At 46.3% G+C, this 19,105-nt stretch overlaps 1 protein-coding gene across 2 annotated transcripts in view; it reads left to right on the top strand.

Moving 5' to 3' along the window:
* The first annotated feature begins 382 nt into the window (after positions 1 to 382).
* Positions 383 to 19,105, top strand: part of Gfra1 (GDNF family receptor alpha 1) — a 216,957-nt gene continuing 198,234 nt past the window's right edge. The window contains exons 1-4 of one of the 2 annotated variants that reach the window (XM_004647542.2): positions 383 to 758; positions 1,052 to 1,343; positions 2,149 to 2,442; positions 3,622 to 3,705. In XM_004647542.2, the coding sequence (XP_004647599.2) occupies positions 1,220 to 1,343; positions 2,149 to 2,442; positions 3,622 to 3,705 (502 nt within the window). In that variant the 5' untranslated portion in view covers positions 383 to 758; positions 1,052 to 1,219. Of the gene's footprint in view, positions 759 to 863; positions 931 to 1,051; positions 1,344 to 2,148; positions 2,443 to 3,621; positions 3,706 to 19,105 lie in introns of those variants that run through there. The other variant, XM_023707786.1, reaches the window with a different exon arrangement.

Consider the following 19,105-nt stretch of genomic DNA (forward strand, 5'->3'; position numbering starts at 1 on the left):
TTTTCCTAGTACACAGAATGTCACTCTGGACAGAGGAGGACGAGGAAGAGGAAACGACGGAGCAGGACACACTACTTCCAAAGAATGCAATGGATGAATGAATGAATGAATGAATGAATGAATGAATGAATGAATGAATAAACTGGCTCCTCAACGCAGTTGGATGCGGTCGGTGGAGTCCAGGCCGGTGGCCTTTGGAGTTTTCTCGTACTGTTTGGAAATCCACAGCCGTTCTCCCTCTCCCTTGTCCCAGACACCCTTTTCCATCTTCTAGGCCAACTTTGGGTCCCCGGAGGAGGGGCTCTTGAGGCGCTAAGGCTGCACCTGCTGGGGTGCGCGGGTGCTGCAGCCGAGCTGTAGTGTGAAGGCGCCGAGTCTCCGGCGCTTGGGCGAAGGAGTGCAGGGCGCACAGTGCATAGGGGCGCAAGAGCGGCGTTCCAGCCACTGCCGGGACGTAGGTTCCCTCTCGCCCGACTGCCTGGGAAAGAAGGCGAGCTTAGGGGGTAGGGGGTGGGGGGGTGTCGGCCACCGGGTGTAGCGATTGGTGGTTTGGATGCGGAGGGCCGGCTGCGGAGCTAGCGAACGAGCTGGCTCACGGGCAAGAGGAGGGGGCGGCTAACTTCCCGGGAGAAGGGGCTCTTTCCACGCCGGAACTGGCTAGCAAGCCTTAGCACCCTCCGTCACCGCCGCCGCTGCCGCCGCCGTCGCCGAGGGCTCGACTCCGGACAGCTGCTGCCTCCGCTCGCGGCGCTCGAAAAGTAATATTGATTTTTTATTTGCTTGCCTTCAGCCTCTTGGTTTGTAACCGACAGACACCCCCCTTGGACTTTGAGAGCCTGCGTCTGACCTCTGCAGCCCGCTGCAGCCCGTTTAGCCGCCCCTCCTCTCCGTACGCGCACATGCATTCCCAGCGCCCCGACGCGGGTGGGGGTGGGTCTTCACCCGGCGTTGTAAAGTCCCCCAAAGCAGGGGCGAGGGAGGGGATCGGGCTGCTGGGGGCGGAGGTTTCAAGGCTCTGGGCTCTCATTTTAAAGCGCCTTCTCCCTTCCAGGTTGGGTCGGACCTGAACCCCTAACAGCGAAACCGCCTCCTGCCCTCACGCCCTCTCTGAGCTGAGTTGCGGGTGGTGACGGCAGCGGACCGGCTGGGATTTCTCTTCGCACTGGATGGAGCTGAACTTTAGGCTACCAGAGAATTGCAGCCATCGGGGGATCGCTGCATGCTGAGCTCCCTCGGAGAGACCTTGCAGGAACTCGGGATTTTTTTTAGGGGGGGGGGCGGGGACCAGCCGCGCGCCGGCAACATGCTCTTGGCGACCCTGTACTTCGCGCTGCCGCTCCTGGGTAAGTCGAGGCCTCCAAGGATTTTCGTACCCACTGAGTCTTTTCCAAGGGTGTCCCCCTCCCCCTTTCAAAAAATTGCGGCGCGAGTGCGGTGGATGTGGGGGAAGGAAGTTTCGTTTTGGGGAACGAGATCCTGAATGCCTGGGCTCAGGAATCGGCGACCGCGCGGCACTGCCTGGAGTGCTTCAAGCTTGGTTTTTATTTGCTGTGGCTTTGCCTAACCCCGACTGGCGGATAGCGAGTGAGTGTGCACCCTCTGGCCCCAGGCCTGGCTCCCCTTTCGAGCCGGAGGAGGTAGAGGAGGCGCGTGGGCAGGTGGAGTTGGGCGCACACTGGACAGAAAGAGCAAACTTCGAAGGGAAAACTTTTCTTTGAATAACGTCTCGGCTCTCCCGCCGGGCACACTGCGGACAGCTGCCCGCCCGCCTCTTGTCCTGCTCGCAACTCGCCTCCAAGCTTCCGCGCAGAGCGCCCTCGGGCTGCAGCCGGGCCGGGACGAGAAGAGAGAAGCCGGCAGCTGCAGCCCTGGGTGCGCGGGGAGGCGGGGCCGCCGCTGGGCTGCGCTGCCCGAGGGCAGCGAAGGCGGTGGGCGCGGTGGGCGCGGAAGTCTGTAGGGTAGACCCCGCCACACCCGCGGGCTGAGTTCCGGGCACCTCTGCGGATTCTGGCCCGGAGTTCCGTGGGCGGGAAAATGAACTCTGATGAGCAGAAAGTGGACCCGCTCCCTTCCCAGAGCGCAGGGCTAGTTTAGGGCACTGGGATCCATGTCTGGCCTCACTCTGGCTTCTACCCCTCCACCCCGCAGACTTGCTTCTGTCCGCTGAGGTGAGCGGCGGGGACCGCCTGGACTGCGTGAAAGCCAGCGATCAGTGTCTGAAGGAGCAGAGCTGCAGCACTAAGTACCGCACGTTGAGGCAGTGCGTGGCGGGCAAGGAGACCAACTTCAGCCTGGCATCGGGCCTCGAGGCCAAGGATGAGTGCCGCAGCGCCATGGAAGCCTTGAAGCAGAAGTCGCTCTACAACTGCCGCTGCAAGCGGGGCATGAAAAAGGAGAAGAATTGCTTGCGCATCTACTGGAGCATGTACCAGAGCCTGCAGGGTACGCGCCCACCTCCTGCCGCCGCTGCCTTTGGCTCTGGAAGGCAGGATTCCCCTGGTCCTCGGCTGGCTGAGCTCCTCCTGCACTCAGTTCGCCCCAGCTGCGGAATGAGGACCTTTCATTGGCCCCCAGGGGCAGCAGCAGCTGGTGTTTGCTGAGGCTGAGCAGCACTGTTGCCCTGCTTGTTGGAAAACCCAAGAGGAGGTGGGGGGCAGTCCTGGGACCCCTCTGGCCTTTTGGAAATCTGATCAGAACATCCCAGTAGGGACCCATTGAAAGCCACCTGAGAAACCCGCAGCTTGTCTCCAGAGAGAGCCAACCTGAAACTCTAGCTGGCTTTGCAGACCACTCGTAAGATGGCATCCCCTGCATTTTGCCAGTCCCCCTCCTTCTTCTTTTCTACCTTGTTCTCTGACAGGGGGAAAAGGACTCTAAAAGGTTCAGGGCAGTCCATTCTATCTTTACCCCTCTCAAACTGGATTAAAGCCATTTGCCATTTTAGATTAGCTGAGTTTTGAAGCAGCTGCTGGGTCTCAACTTTGGTTAACACACAAGTAGCTCAGGGAGAGAAGGATCACTTGTCCCAATCACTCATTCTAAGGAGAATTTTAGGTAAGCATGTGCCAGGGTGGCTTGTGTTTGTAAATCTGGCACAAAATCCTGTGTATTAATAATTCACTGATGCTATCCTGAAAAATTGTAATGCAGAGATTTGATCTTCCAGTTACAACTTCCTGCAGAATCTGTATTCATGAAAATCTGTCTCCGAGATGGACTCAGTTAATGACCAGGATACTTGTTTTCTGGCTGCGTGCCACATTTGGGGAGCATACAAATGTGGGGGCTCTCCTAGGTCACCTTTCTTCCATTGGCTCTTGGAGGCCAGTTAGGCTTGAAGTGTCATTGGCACTTAGCTCTCTGATTTCAGTTCTTTGCAGTGTGGGAGAGTTTTCTGGCAAGAAACAGGCTAGGATTTTCTCCAATGTTTTCATGGCACTCTGGGGAGAACAAAGACAACAGAGGTAGAGAAATGGAAAAAAATGAAAAAACTCAACCAAATACATGCATTTGAAGTCTTGGAAAATTTTATTATCCTTTTGTTGTGCAATCTTAATGAGAATTCAGCTTGAGCAGAAATGCATCTATTTTTCAGATCTGAGCCTAATCTTTCTGTTGTAGGAAATGACTTGCTCGAAGATTCCCCATATGAACCAGTTAACAGCAGACTGTCAGATATATTCAGGGTGGTCCCATTTATATCAGGTAAGCAGATTTCCATTTTTACTTGGATGCCTTTGCTAGCTTGAAATTCATTGGCTTGCTTCTCTTTGGCTTGCAAGTGGTGTGTAAGTAGACAGTTGAATAGTATAGTGTTTCTGGGAAATTAGAGATAAAGATGACGATAAGGAAGGAACATAACGCCTAATGCTGATTGTACGATTTAAAAGTAATTCCAAATGAAGTAATGGGTGTAGTGCTTGGGGAGAGGTTGCAGGGAGGTGACTTGGTTGAATTTCTTTTTCACATTAAAATATGATTGGCCAACCCTTGGCAAAGGGAATGCCATTTCTGTCTGTAGGTGGCAATCGTATTCTCTTGTTGCTGCATTTCTTACCCAGTGCTCCTCTGGAATGAGATCTGTTCTCATGATGCCACTCTCTTTAGGGGACAGAAGTCATCTTAGATTGTTGAAGAATTTTGGTTGGACTCGTTTGCCTTTTATTTAAATATGAAACTTTCCCATTTGTTAATTTTTCTGTTTCTAATTTTTCCTGGGCAGGTGTGCGCATTTCTGAGAGAAGGTACTGAGTGGCTCTTTAGAATGTAGTTTTGCTTCCCATGGTGTCTTTTGTCTCTGGAGTTCTCTGTTTGCTTTGGTAGTGAGTTTAGTTTTAGAATCAAGGTTTTCATAGCATCTGCATTCGGACAGCCCATAAATAATGAGCCAGGCAGTAATTTCTCTTAATGACATACAGATTCCTGACTGAAGTTGTCTTTATTTATTTACAGTCAAGACATTTTCTCAAATGTATATAGCTGCCACAAATTACATTTCTTGGTGGTTAAACGTGGTGGTTAAAACATTGAATTTGATTCCGCTCTTTGGTTTGCTACTGATAATTCTAGTGTTCTAAATGCTTTATATTTTTCTGCAGAAAAACCACAGAACCAAGGGAATGCAAAATGCTGATATTGTATGTGAATGTGTTATACGTTCATTCGCTGACCCTCATGGAGCACCTACTGTGTTCTGGTTGTTGTGGTTTTGGCACTAAGTCAGTTGTCATCTCTGCCTCATGAATTTTAGACAGTCAGCCCCTGATATTTATTAAGCTCTTACTGTATGCTGTGCATTGCCTTTAAGAGCTTTGCACCATTAGATTATGCAATCATCAAGTGCTTTATGATGTTATTATTTCCATTGTAGAGGTGAGGAGATAGTGAAGTTAGAAAACCAGCCGCCTGAGATTGTCAAGGTCCTGAAAGATACAGTGGAATTGAAACCCAAATTTATTTGACTCTAGGCCTTATAAACATCTACCTTTTTTTACTTGGAGTGTGGTTAGTATCGTTGACAGATCCAGGGGGTTATTTAGAAGTGTGAAATCTCAGGCTACTTTCCTGACCTACAGAAATCAGAATCTGCGTTTATGACAAGATGTGATTGAAGCATCCATAGGTGCATCATACTTGAGAAACACTCTGCTGCATGATTTTGTCATTTAGTTTAAAAGAAAACTCTCTCTCTCTCTCTCTCTCTCTCTCTCTCTCTCTCTCTCTCTGTGTTAATATAAAGGTACAGATAATTTATCATCAGAAGCATTCATGTTCCCTGAATAATGCTGATGGACCCCTCCTAATGGTCCCAGTGGCTCAGTGGAGGAGAGGTATGCAGACGAGTTTATGATCATCTGTGTTTTGTTTGTAGGAACTAAGGTAGGCTGTGGCCAGTTGGGCACCATGAATCTGAAGGTTTTAAAAGGGTGATGACTCCTGCCTGTTGCCTCCCTCCTGGGAGTGTCACTGCCCAGTCTTCTCTGGTGGCTGGAAAGGTATGAAGCTTCTTATGCAGGGTGAGAAGTCAGAAGCAGGCAAGGAGGAGGGGCCGTTTCAGAGCTGGTGTGAATCAGGGTCCTTGAAGACTCAGCTTCCCTCTCTAGGTTATTTACTTCCTTGGAGTAAATAGCGCTCCACGGTTCTGAAGGAAGACTGAGGTCATCTCCAGAACGTTCCCCTGTGCTCCTGCATTGCTTTTCTGATTCTTATCTTTGTTTCTGCTCTCAAAGTGGGTACCATTGGCTTCTCTGAATTTCTTTTTTTAGTAGTGGAGATGACTCATGAATCTTTGCATGGAGCAAATTTCACTCATTCCGTTATTGGCCCCTGGTCTCAGCTAGGGATCTTTTCACAGCAAAAGACGATCTTAGGTTTGTGAGACCTCCTGCCAAGAACACAGAAGTCACAATGAATTAAGCAGAGTCAGGAAGCCCTTGTCTGGGGCTCCATTTTATATCTCAAGGGCATTGAATTTAGGTTCCAGCACTAACGAGCTTTGACCTCTTGACAGTGTCTGTGTTCCTTAAGTGGGTATAGTACAGCCAAATGGAGCCTTGAGAGGTTTTAAGTCATTGAATAATGCATATTATCCAGTTTGGCCTTTCTAGGATGGAGAAGGACAGAGAGACAGAGATGATAAATGTTGCATTTCGTAGTACAAATGTAAGTTTCTAGAACATCTCTTCTGCCATGAAAATCTGAGAAAGCCAGAAGAACCAGCATTTCACAGATGTGATAGCAACCAGTCCATATTTGGGTTTCTCTGCTCAGTGGGAAGAATGTGTTTATCCATATACATTAAGTGTGAGCTGACTCCTCCCACTGACATGTTTGACATTGTGTTTCCATTTTCTTTGGATTCCTCAAACCCACTGCTCTTTGCCATTGTTAACTGGCTAACCAGAGCAAAGACCACGTTGAGGAATTATCTTTGGCCTGGTGGGAACAAAGAAGGGAACAAAAATAATGTGTTATCCAAAAACGGACATTGGTTGTGGAGCCTAAATTGCAGAAGCCAAGTGGAGCAGCCTGGTCAGGCTCGAAGGTGGATGGGAGGTTAGGGGGCCCAGTCTTGTGGAAACTTGATAGCAGAAGCCTTTGGCTTGGAAAGCTTGCTAACTTGGGCTCAAGGGGGTTCCTTTAGTCCTGCTTGGTGCCAGTGTGGTTTTCCAGGGTCTGGAACATGAAATATACAAAGGCAAAAGTAAACTGGTGCCGGAGGATGTTTGAGTGGTGGGAGGAATGCAGAAAAGTCTCCTGGGAGCCTGAGGGCAGAGCTGTGTGGGAGCTGGGCAGCTCAGGCCCGAAGCCAGGGTGTGGGGCAGAACCTCTGCCACACCCACCACAGCCCCTAGGCCTCCTTAGCCACTGATCAGCTTCTCTTTTCCTTTGCAAAAGTACAAGCAACAGCAAGAAGTAAATAGTGACCTAAAAGGATGATGAGCCTGTTGACAGTTTTTTTTTTTTTTTTTTTCCACTCTGCAGAAGGGGCAAATAAAGCAGTGAGAAAATTTAAAAGTGTAGTGGGTGCAAGAGAAGCCTGCGAGAGGAGGGAACCCAGAAGCCCCTCTTGGCAACAAGAGAAAAAGAGGGCTCCAAGGTTGCAGAGTATTGATTGCAAGATTGGATTTTGTAGAGAAGAGTCAACAGATGCCAGGCTTTTAGCACACAGAGTCTAAGCGGAGGACGCCCTCTAAGAATCAGATGGAAAGACTGTCACTAAAGGGAAGCGTCAGGATTAGTGTCCTCAGTCTACTGTGGTGAAAGATGCCCTCCAATGCTCTGTCCCTGTCATCACTTCCCTACCAAGTCCTAGGTGCTGTAGACCTTTTTGGAAGCCTTAGGATGTTGACACTGATAGCCAAGAAATTAGAAATGGTTTGCTTCGGATGAGATGTGCCTGAGCTCTTGTAAGTCTGGTCCCCTCTTCTGAATGATGTTGTGAAGGATTAGCCACATTGGGCATTTCTAGTTTAATGTAGCATCATGTTTATGTTACTGTTTAAACCACTTTATTGATAGCTTTGCATGTTGTTGGGACATCCTGCAGGCTGAGAGAGAAAGACTTGACCATACTACTTGTTAGGGATGTGCTGATCTTTGTCTTTATAACCCGCTCTTGGAAGCAGCTATTGTTGTGCTCCTACATATGAGACCTCCTTAGGTTCCTTGTTGACTCTGGCATGCGGCGTGTTCCTTAGCAGGCCAAGGATACCCTGCCCAGACTGGCCCTGCTGCCTCCCTTCTTAAAGCCCCACGCCCCGTCCACTCCTGCTATGTGGGGGCAATAATTCTCCAACTGGTCCATGAATGTTCACTTTCCTCACCCTTTGCACATGGCCTTGCACTGGCCTGGGAAAATTTTCTTACTTCTCTAAGATGTTGATCAAGTTTTATCTTGGTGGGCTTTTTTGGAATTCACCCAGGCAAGCACTTCCATCAGGACTTTCCCATGCTGCCTTGTGCTCTTGCGGTTTTGATAGGCGCTAATCATGGCATCTTAAGAGGACTCATAAAGTGTCTATGTCCCCACTGGAAAGACAGAGACTGGCCTATCATGCTGGTGTCTGCTCAGCACCAATCATCTTTCTTGATTCAGAGGTGACATCCCATCACCCATTAGTGGTTGAATGCCAGAGAAGTGACCTTAGAGACCATAGTCCAACCTTCTGCTTTTACAGACTCCCAGCATAGAGAGGGGAGGTCATTTGGCCAGCATCACATTGCTGAGGGTAGCCTTGGGAACCTTTGCCTGGACACTGCTTAGAGGAGGCCCACTGGCTTCTCTCTGCTACATCCTCTCTGCCTGAACTTCATCCATCCCTGGGACCTCAGCCACTATGTTTACTCAAAGCCTTCTCTCCTTCTCTAGCCTTACTTGAGCTTTATACCATTATTTTCATCTGAGTTCTGGGCAACACATGTATCTCAGTAACCCCCAACTCAGCATGTCCAAAATAGATTTCACTGTCTTTTTCTCCACATACTCCCTCTTTCTGATTTTCCATCTTATGTATTACTCTTTTTTTTTTTTTTTTTTTTTTTTGTGGAACCAGGGATTGAACTCAGGCCCTTGCATTTGCCAGGAAAGTGCTTATTCTACTGAGCCATTTCCCCGGCCCTTCCATCTTATATAATGGTACTGTCATTTTCCTCATGATCTCTGTAATAAACTGGGAGTCATCACCATCCTTTCCACCAGTCTCACTTTTTCACAGCACTTCCTGCCCTTTTGTATTGTCCCCCTTTTTCTAGTCCGAGTGATCCAAATTGTCTCACATTTAAAACTGACACCCCCGCTCTTGTTTCTAGTTTCTTCTGGTCCCATCTGACCTTCTCACTGCCAGATCTTATGTTGGTTCCTTGGGACCACACTGGAACCTTCTGACACAGGTCTTCCTTTACAGACCTTTACTGCTCCATATGGTATCACATCCCGGCCACCATGTGTTGGCTCGGGTACTGATCCACTGGTGCTCTGGGCAGCTTTCTGCTGCTGCCTTTTGTACACACTGGTGGTAGAAGAGGGATATATTCCACTCACCCTGGTGACCCTCACCTGTGCCACTCCCTTTGTCTTGAGCTGGCCATTTGGGTTCATTGTCTCAGCTATCTTGGATATAAAACTGGGGTAAAGATGACACCTACTTTATAGGTTCTTGTGAACTCAAGGTGCTTGATAAATCTTGGTCATTTTTAACGTACTGAGGCTATGCTGGCTGTTGGCTCTGTTCTGACTCTGAGACAGGGCCTCTTCTCAGCAGATCGTATTTCCTGATCATGGAATACCAGTCTTAGGGCTTGCTGAGCCTTTGGGAAGGCTGATCATAAACTAACTTGAACAAGAAATGAAAAATCTGCCTTCCATCGATAAGACCCTGGAGGAAAGCCCTGCTTCTAATGACACAGGGAGAGGCTTAACTACTCTCTGGGGAAGGGCTCCCCTGTTTCCTGTGTGATGCCCTCCCACTGCTTCAGGCCCTTGTCCTTTGGCTCTATGGTTGGAGGTGAGTTTGTTGCAGCGGGCGAACACCCTGCTAGAGCTCTTACTGTGCTTAAGGATTCTTGTGATCAGCTTTCCTTTCTCAGCTTCACTGATTCCCGTTCCTTCAGCCTCACCCCATAAATCTTTTTCCCAGCACCCCTTATGGCAGAAGAATTACTGCTCCCTGAGAAGGGCAAACCTTAAACCTGGGAGCGGCTTCCATCTCCAAAGGCTCTGCTAAGTACACTTACATTTCACTTTCACAGACCACTACTTTTGGTTTTTTTTTTTTTTCTTCCTCTCCTGTCCCTCAGCATCCACTTTTATTGTACAGCAGCATGAAATTACATACAGGATGAAAAAGAAAAAATAATCACTGTAAATATACACATGAGTCTTTTCAGTTTTTTCTTTAGATGTGAAGATGCATGCATACACACACACACACACACACACACACACACACACACGCACAGATTTTCTTTCCCCTCCCAAGAACTGGCTCCCAGTGTCCATGTACTCTATCACTTGCCTGTCTTTCTATTTCACTGATCGTTTCCTGAACACAACATTTTCTTATTAATGTCAACTCAAGAAGTCTCATGAAAAAAAAAAAAAAAAAAAAAAAAAAACCCAGTAGGACATTCTAGTAGCTACTTAGAGCAAAGGCCTAACTATTCCAGCAAAGACTGTGAAGGGGAGACCATCAGATATTTTGCATAGTAACTGCATTGTAGGTCCTGTTACCAGAAAAAGGGAGATAAAACATTGGTGAGTGACAGGTAATTGCATGAACTGAAGATTGTTACAAGGTGCAGAATTATTTATTGCCAATATGTCTGTCCTCCTTCCTTCCCCTCAGTCCTCTGAAGTGTTTCTTTCTGCCATCCCTTAATTTCAAAGCTTGTTGATGCCAAAGGATACTCTTTTGTTTTGTTTTGTTTTTTGTTTCCTGGGACACAGTATCAAATGCTTAAGAGAAGGCGTCAAATGGGGCTCGTTTGGGCGGTAGCATGCTGGTTCAGGAGTCAGGAGCACACTGTGTTTTTCTTTTTGTTTGACTCCTACCTAGTAAAGTGACCTTGAGCTGATATTTGCCTAGCCTGAGAGTCCTCTGTCCTTTTACAGCATGTCCCATGCATCAAGATATTTAACAGGTTTTCCCTTTCTTAAAAGGTTGTATATATTGAGTCTTGTATTATTCTAGAACTTACTGTTTTTCTTGTAGCATTTTCTTCATGCCAAGGAAATTCCTGGCATATATATCTTTCACAATAACATTTATAAAGGATGATTTCTTCAATGTATGCCTTACTTTGAACTTGAATGTATTTAAGGTGTCTTCTCTGAATACATGGCTAAGATAGAGTAAAAAACAGGAAGTGAAGAAAAACAGGCAAAAGGAGAAAATGAGAATAGGAAGGAGAAAATGAAGCTAGGAGTGAATTCACTGACAAAACACACACCTTGTGATTATATTTAAATAAATTAAATTACTGCAAGTGCCTTGTGTGTACGAGGATAAGCAAACATCCTCGGATGGTGGATGTGGTAGGGCTTTTGGAGGTCATTCTAGTTCAGTCCCCTATTTCACTGATAAGAAAAGTGAGAGTTCCATAAATTTATAGGACAGTGAAACATAAATTGTCTAGGACAGTGATGACAAGTAAAATTAGGTGTGAGCTTGTTTTTAAATTGCTATTTGAAACTCCTCATATCTTGGCATTTCCCCACCTCCTTTCAGTTGCCCCTCACCTAGTCGCATCTGTGCCTCTTTGGGAGACATGTCTTTCCTCTCTTGGTGACACAGTGACATGAACACCACAGCTGTGTCACACAGTGACACGAACACCTCACTTGAGGGGGTTGTGGTCCATTGTTTCAGAACAGGTTTAATTAATAGGTTTGTATCAGCAGGAACCAGTAGCTGGAAGATTAATTTTCATATTTTTTTGTCCTCCTTCAGAGTTGTCTGCAAGGAAAAATGAGAAATTATTTGTTGCTTTAAGTTATCCTCCCAGCCCTCAGATTAAAAAAAAAAATTAATCTTCTAACTGGAATTTTTTTGTTAAACTAACCACTTCCCGTAATTTAGAGACTCGCCTAGCTGGGTCAGTGATGAAAACGAATGGATAATTTGCATAAGGGGCTAATTTATTATGTCCCTTGGGCATGTCTTTCATCTCTCTTTCCATTCTAATTAATGTTCTAAGAGGGTCTATCGCCATATCAGAAATTAAGGGTGAAAGCAGTCATTGTTAACCTTTATTATTATGATTTTTTTAATCTTCTGTGATCTTGTACCCAGGTTTTCTCTCACAGCCAGGATTTACACAGACAGGCTTGCACAGTATTTGAAGAGAGGATTTTTAAGGATGGGATCATTCATGATTTTTCTTCAAATACCGGGTTGTTGAAGAAATCAAAATGGTTCAGGTTAGCTTTCCAATGCAGAGGGATTTGCAAAACATACAGAAAAATGTGACCCTGGTCGTAGAACTGTTTCTAAATGCAAGTCCTCTAAAGCAGCCATAGACATGTGTGTGCACACACACAGGTTGAGATATATCTGTATATCAGCTGCTTATGGGGGTGTGTATTTATAGTGTACATAAAATAGTGCAGATGTCTGTATTTCAAGCGTTTTGCCTCAGAAAGAGCTTCCTTGACATGTGTTTCAGTTGTTCCTGGCTGTGACAAAGGCAGCTGTGTGTGAGAGACGGTGACACAGCTGAGGAAGGGAAAAAACAAGCAATTTCTTTGAAAATCAATTGCAATTTACTCCTACTAAATCGGACCAAGGTCCACCCTGCGCACACATTAGCATACGACAGACTTTTAATCATTTGGTCAAATGGCCTACTTTTGGGTTCTGGCAGGGACTCTGGCCATCCCAGAGTGGTGCATTCTCCAAACCTCCATTGTTTTTAAAGAGAGGCCGGTGAGGAGGAGGAGGAGGAGGAGGAGGAGGAGGAGGAGGAGTTGCTCTGGGGAGCTCCTGTTGGGTGGACATTCTGAAGCATGGCTTCTTTTAGGTCCTCACCATACTAAAAGATAGGTACTGTGCACTTTGAGTTTTGAGAAGTGAACCTGAGCTCAGAGTGGTGGAACAACCGTCTTAGGGCCAGACAGCCTACATGCGTAAGAGCTTAGACTCACTTTTTGTTTTCCTGCCTCCACTTACTGTGGTTGCTCCTTCCGCTTTTATGTGATGATGTTTTAAACATGGAGCTGGGTTCTTTATTGAGAAAGGAATATTTAGTTCTTTCTCTTCTGTTTTCATTCCAACCTTCTCTTTTTTGGGCTTGCCCCTTAATGACTGACAGAAGGCCTTTCAAGTTTAACTATAGGCCAATACTTATTGTTATTTTTTTTCCCTGTATTTAGGACAGGGTCTACAGGGCCTCACTATGTAGATTGGACTCGTAGTGGTCCGCTTATGTTCAGCCTCCCGAGAGCTGAGATTACAGGCGTGCATCACCAAGCCCAGTCTCAGTCGCTGTCTCAGAGCGCCCCGTGGATGGGGCCGGTGCATCATGCCAGGGATTGAACCCCGGCCACTTGTGCTCTGCCTAAGCAGGCGCTTTAGTCTGTTGAGTTATCAGGCCGGCTTGCGAGTACTTATTATTATTGTAATGTTTAGAGTTGCATTCCATGGGATTCTTAATTGACAGCCGAAATCCGGAACACGCACGCTGTTAAAACCATTCCTGTGAAACTGCAGAAATGTTAACCAAAGACGCAATTTCTGGGTTCTTTTTCATTTCATTGTGGGATGGAAGACTTCTAAAGTAGAGCAGAGTGCCTAGGGCCATTTTTTGTCATGTTGTCATATAAATAGCATTACACAGTGGTAGAGAAAGGGATACAGAGCTGAGCCCCGCTCTGAGGTGACCTAATACGCTATTCACCTGCCTTCCATCACGCTGGCGCTAGCTAGTTCCCTTTGCATTGCTGTGACTCACCCAAGAAGCACTGTGTCCACTGTTATTTCTGATGTCCTCGGCACGTTATCACTTTGTGTACACTTAATAATGTATGGAAATAAGCATCGATTGCATTCTTTGTAGGAACAGGCCAGCAGGTTTCTCAAAGCTATGTTTATGAAATGTTCCATTGATCCTTATTCCTGTGAGTTTCAAATAAACACTGTGAAGCAGATACCAGGAGATCTCTACATTCTGGGCAGTCTTCAATGGAACTGTTTTTTTTTCTTTCTGATATTAGGTATAGTAAGTAGTATTTTGGTGGGAAAGGGAATGACCAAGTTGAAACTCGACATGAACTCCCATTTGGAAATCACTGCCCCTGCCATGATAATTCAGAAGAAATAAAAAACAGTAATTATGACAGCTGCAAGAGGCAATGTGCTTGGTATCTGTCTCAAACCAAGGTGTTTTCTCATTGTTGAGACAGAATATCTGACACTCGAAGTTAAAGGAAAGAAAAGTTTATTTAGCTCACAGTTTGTAGAGGTTACAGCTCACAATTGGCTGGCTGCAAGGCAACTGGTGTAGCAGAGAGGCATCGCAGAGGAGAGGCGGTTCATGGCAGGCAGAAGGCAGCAGAAGCAAGCAAGCAAGTGGCAACTGTAAATAACAGTAGCAAGCCTCTGTCTGCCCAGTATGTTGCATCCAGGCATCCACCCTTAAAGGCGACAGCATCACATCCTTAATCCTAGCATTGTACCATGCATTCAGTCACACACTGTAGAGCCAGCCACCTCCAGAAAAGGTGAAGCTTTGGGGACTTCTAAACATAAACATAAACAGGTATTTTACATGCAATAACTTGTTTAATTCTTAACAGTATTTATAGCTCCATTTCACATATGAGGAAATTGTGGCCCAAGTGAGAAACTGAGAGCTTATGTCTAAGAGAGGTAGAGCCCGCATTCTCCTCTGGGAAGGGCAGGAAGAATGTCCCGGAGAAGTTAGGTACAAAAATTACATAAAAGATTAATGAACACTTAATAAATGATATGCATATACATTTATATGTATTTATATGTGATATGTATTTTGCAATGCATATATAAATACATATATGAGATAATATGAGAATGTTGTTACACAGACATTACATATGATATATAATATGTAATATCATATGTCTACATTGTGGGAAGGGTGATTATTTCCAGTTGTGAGTTGTAGAAAGAGTTTCTTCCTAGTTATTCTTTCTTCCATCAAAATGCCACCAGCTATTCCTAAGTTTGAGAAGAATCTAGTGGTCTATCAAGGATTTCCCAAAGTATTGATTTGCTGCTATCTGCTGCATGAAGAGTCAGTTTGAATCTTTCAGGTATAGGATTAATGAAACATTTCATAAATATGGGCTTAAAAAGCCCTGCTGGCCTGTTTCTACAAGGAATGCAATTGATGCTGCTTTTCATACATTAAATGTCCACAAAATGGTGTGTACACTTAGTGCTATATAAAACTGTTACATGTCCAGTACATATATGATACACACACATAAATCTCATGTATTACATGTACTGCACATACACATGCATGTGACATGTATGTTACATTATATGTTGTATAACTACATGTAAAATATGTAGTTACATGTTTTAGAATGAAGAGAAGAATTGATCAGTTTCAGTTTTCAGTGTGAAAGAATTTTTTTCCTACCAGATTCATTACTACGCTCATAGTGGGAGGTCCAGTGTTCACAGGGGGTGGGATCTCTTCATTGCCCTCCAAGAATTCTCTTTTTAGAATTTTTGGAATAGGCATAAACAAAATATGTTGTGATCAGTGAGTAGAATTCTGTACATAACTCAAATGTAACCCTAAGGAAGGACTAACTGACTAGAAGGGGTTGTGGGCCAGAGAGGGATCAATGGGGGTGGATTTTTGAGCTGGCTTTTGTAGAGTGGAGAGGAGTTGGTCCCCAGAGAGGTCAGTTCAGGCAGAAACAACAGCATGGGCAAAGACAGAGTGTCTAGGTTGGTAACGATGGGCTCTTGGCTGTGGTGGGAGCGCCGGGGGGGGGGGGGGGGGGTGAGCAATGGGAGAAGAGCTAGCAGAGAGCTAGTTTTGCCAGGGCCTTGGCCTGGGTTTTGGTAAAGTTGGGAAGAGTGCTAGCAGTTTACCTCAGCATGGCTGAGGGTTTTAGATTGAGTCATCTGCAGTTGCCATCTGTGTAGGTCAACGTGGTAGAAGAGCACAAATTCCAGAGGGTTCAACTTAACATAGTTTCATGTCCTAAAAGTGCAAATCGATGCTCCGGGTGCTTCTAGACTAGAGAAGGACATAGGTCCTGCTGTGGGTGACTCTAGCCTCATCATAGAGGGCCTTCTGGGGAGGTAAACAATGAGGACAGAAGCACACTGCTGTGAGCCTCAGCAAGTGTGGGTCAGGTTCAAGCTCTTCCCTCCCGGACTTGTCTCTCTTGGAGGGAAGAGATGCACACAGCTCTCCCTTAAAGCAAAGCTAGTGGTTCCCGCACTTGCCCATTGCCACCAGGTGAGCTCCAGGCAGCCCCACTGGATCTGTTCCACTCCATCCTGATGGGTGGACTGTGTTTACTTGGCTTTACACAGGTGGAGGAGCAGACAATGGGGCTCTCCGGGCCTGGCTGGGTGGTCCTGGGAGAGCAGATGAGGGCAGCCTGTGGACCATGCCAGCAAGGCAGACAGACATAAGCAGGAATGAGGGCAGGGTGTCATGGACTAGGCTGGAGCCAGGCCTGAAAGTGCTGTGGATGCCAGGAGGTATGGTTGGCAGAGAAAGGCGGCCTCTGACAGTTACTCGTTGGGGAGTCATATAGCTGGTGCGGAGGGGCTTCCCTTGGCGGCCCAGCTGTGGACAGTGTGGAGCAGTGGCTCCCTGCCTATCTTTCTGTGGCACCCTCACTCCAGCATCAGCACTGCCCTCTGTCCAGGCTCACAAGTCCTTCCGTTTTCTCACTTGTGAACAATGGCTCCTGCATAGGCTTTGGCTGTCCAGGCCAGCACTGTACCCCTGCAAGAAGGATGGTATTTAGCCCAGCTTCCCTGTGGACCTCTGGCTCCTTGACAGGTGTGTCTATTGGAGACCTTCATGTAGGGCTCATTTTTTTCATTTACTTTCTATTTACTATTTCTTCATTTGGCTCCCAAGTCCTCTGTCTTAGTTGGCTATTTTCTATGCCAGATTCTCAACACGATTCAGAACATTTCGCAAGAGTGTCTAAATAAAAACTCCAAGGTTCTCAATGTAGGGAGTTGTCTTAATTGAAAGCATTGCCCACAAACCTCAGGGCACTGCTGAGAGGTGGGCTTGGAAGACTGCAGCCAGCGGTTACCACACTGCAGCCCCAGCACCCGCGCTGCTTTCTGCCTTATTTAGGACATTGCTTTAATAACCTCCTGGTGGAAGGAGGAGGCAGAAAGGGATGCTGCCCTTTCTGTTGCTGGTGCTTCCTGGCAGCCATTCTCTTGCAGGAAAACTCACCAGGCAGACCATGTACAGCTAGCTGTTCTAGAGTCTAGTGAGGGTACAGGGAGGGGCAGGGGTGAGGCCCTGATGATCCTAGGAGATTATAGACAATGGCACCCTGGAACAAGTCATGCCACCAGTTACACGCCGGTTTGAATTCCACATTCCAGCACTCACTACAGTGATGGGAACATAGGTGACAGCCATCTTGGTCTTCGGACTGTAAATGGGATGACAACAATATCCAGCCTGTAGGGTTGTTGGAGGTAACACTTAGTATTTAGTGTGCTTTGGCACTTAGGAACTGCTCAGGAAGTGGGAGCTGAGTGATTGCCAATATGTTCTTTTACAAGCCTTCAAACTCCCTTCTTCCTCCCTTTATTAGTATAAAGCAGGTGCAGTAGGTCATCTGAATGGAATTAAATCTCTCCTCGTGAAAAAAAAAAAAAGCAAAAGAAACATCAGTGGTTACACCAGAAATCATCCCCAGCTCAGCTCACTCCTGATCATTGCTCGACTGCTTGCCGAGTACCTGTAGCTCACCTTCTCCTGGGGCTTGCTGTGTGCCAGGCACCGCGCTGTCTGTTACAGAGATGACCCTGAGCCAGAAAGAGGGTGCAGAGTGCAAGGAAGTGTCCTGGGGGTTGTGAGAAGGAAGGGAACCAGATGCAGGGAAGAAATTCCAGAAGGAGGTCCTGAGCTGCTGCAGGGAGTGGATTTTAGGTGAACCAGGGAACATTAGTGAAAAAGGGATGGATGTTCACACAGCACAGAAAGCTGGTAGTGGATCTATAAGCCCTGTGCATGAGCGGATGTGCACATGGCGAAAACCTAGTGGTTTTTTTCCTCCTGATTATTCTCAAGAATGTTTAAAAAATGTAATGTTTGCAAACAAAGTAGAAACAGTTGAAGCATTGTTTTCTATTAGCAGTTTAAGGTTCACTGGCTCTGGGTATTTTTTCATTCTTGTCTTCCAAATTGTAATTTTAAAAGATGAGGCATTTCATATTCAAGAGTTTCTTTTGTCTGAAATAAATTATTCATTTCTACCCAGTTTCAGAAACAATGAACGTAATACTTAATGCATCACAATTAAGCGGGTGTAGCTTCATGTAGAATTATGTTCCTTGCATTTTAGTGGCAAACACAGCAGTGTATCCTATATCTTGTTGACATTTGTTCCTTAGAAGCGAAACATAAAGAGGCAGAGACCCAGAAATGTGTTTTCTTTCTCTCATGTTGGATGCAGGGTAACTTTAGACCCCAGAAGTCTCTTTTTTGATATCCCACAGCTGCTGGTGCTTGTATCCTGCAGAGAAAGTGAGGTTACTGGGGCTGTGCTGTGTGTGGGGTCAGATGAGGGTCACAGTTCTTAAGTACGGTACATTTATCTCAGTCTGTTGGTCTAGATTTGAGATCCTTCCAGAATCATCTCTTCTAGAATGGCCTTCCCTGGGTGGGACTTCCTTTTGGATTAAGTAGCAGCCACTCCTTCCGTGCTGCCTGGCTGGTCATTTTCTAAGAAACTCTGGAATCCTGTAGAAAGTAAGGATTGCTGTCAAGAATATAGATTTCCATGCAAAGCTTCCCAGCCTCGAAGATTAGCCATGGGGTTTCCCAAGGAACATTTTGGGATACCTCTCAAATCCCGGCTATGGGTCAGAGTCACAGCTCACTGTGGTTGCCAAAGAGTGACCACAAAGAAGATTTAACTGTGAAAGTCTGTTGGGTGCCCATAAACAGGATATGCACTGCTTTTGTAGGCTGTTTCACTGAAGCCTCACAGAAGCCCTGAGTGTTGGCCTAGGGACAGATTGGGGGCACCAGTCACACGTTGATAAGAGGAACCCCAAACTCAGATAAGTCTTTTAAGTCTTAAGAAATGACTTTCTTAAGGCCACACAATTAGTCAGTGGCAGATCCTGAATTCCAGCCAAGTTTTTGTCTTGCTTCAAAGGGTTTGCCTATCGTGTACAGTCCTGCTGGCTACCTCTTAGGCTGTTTGCGTAAGAACAAAAGCAGCTGAAGGCAACATAGATTCTCGGCTTGCTGTGTTGTCTAAGCTCCATTTATTATTTGAATGGAAAAAAAAAGTATTTGATGCTTTAGAAAGGATTAGGAAGAAGGCCCTGAATGTGATGAGAAGTTATCCTGGGTGCTTCCCTGTTCTTGACCTTGGTTCTGTGGCTGG

Source organism: Octodon degus, unplaced genomic scaffold (assembly GCF_000260255.1).
Source record: "Octodon degus isolate 3935 unplaced genomic scaffold, OctDeg1.0 scaffold00311, whole genome shotgun sequence".
Classification (NCBI taxonomy): Eukaryota; Metazoa; Chordata; class Mammalia; order Rodentia; family Octodontidae; genus Octodon; species Octodon degus.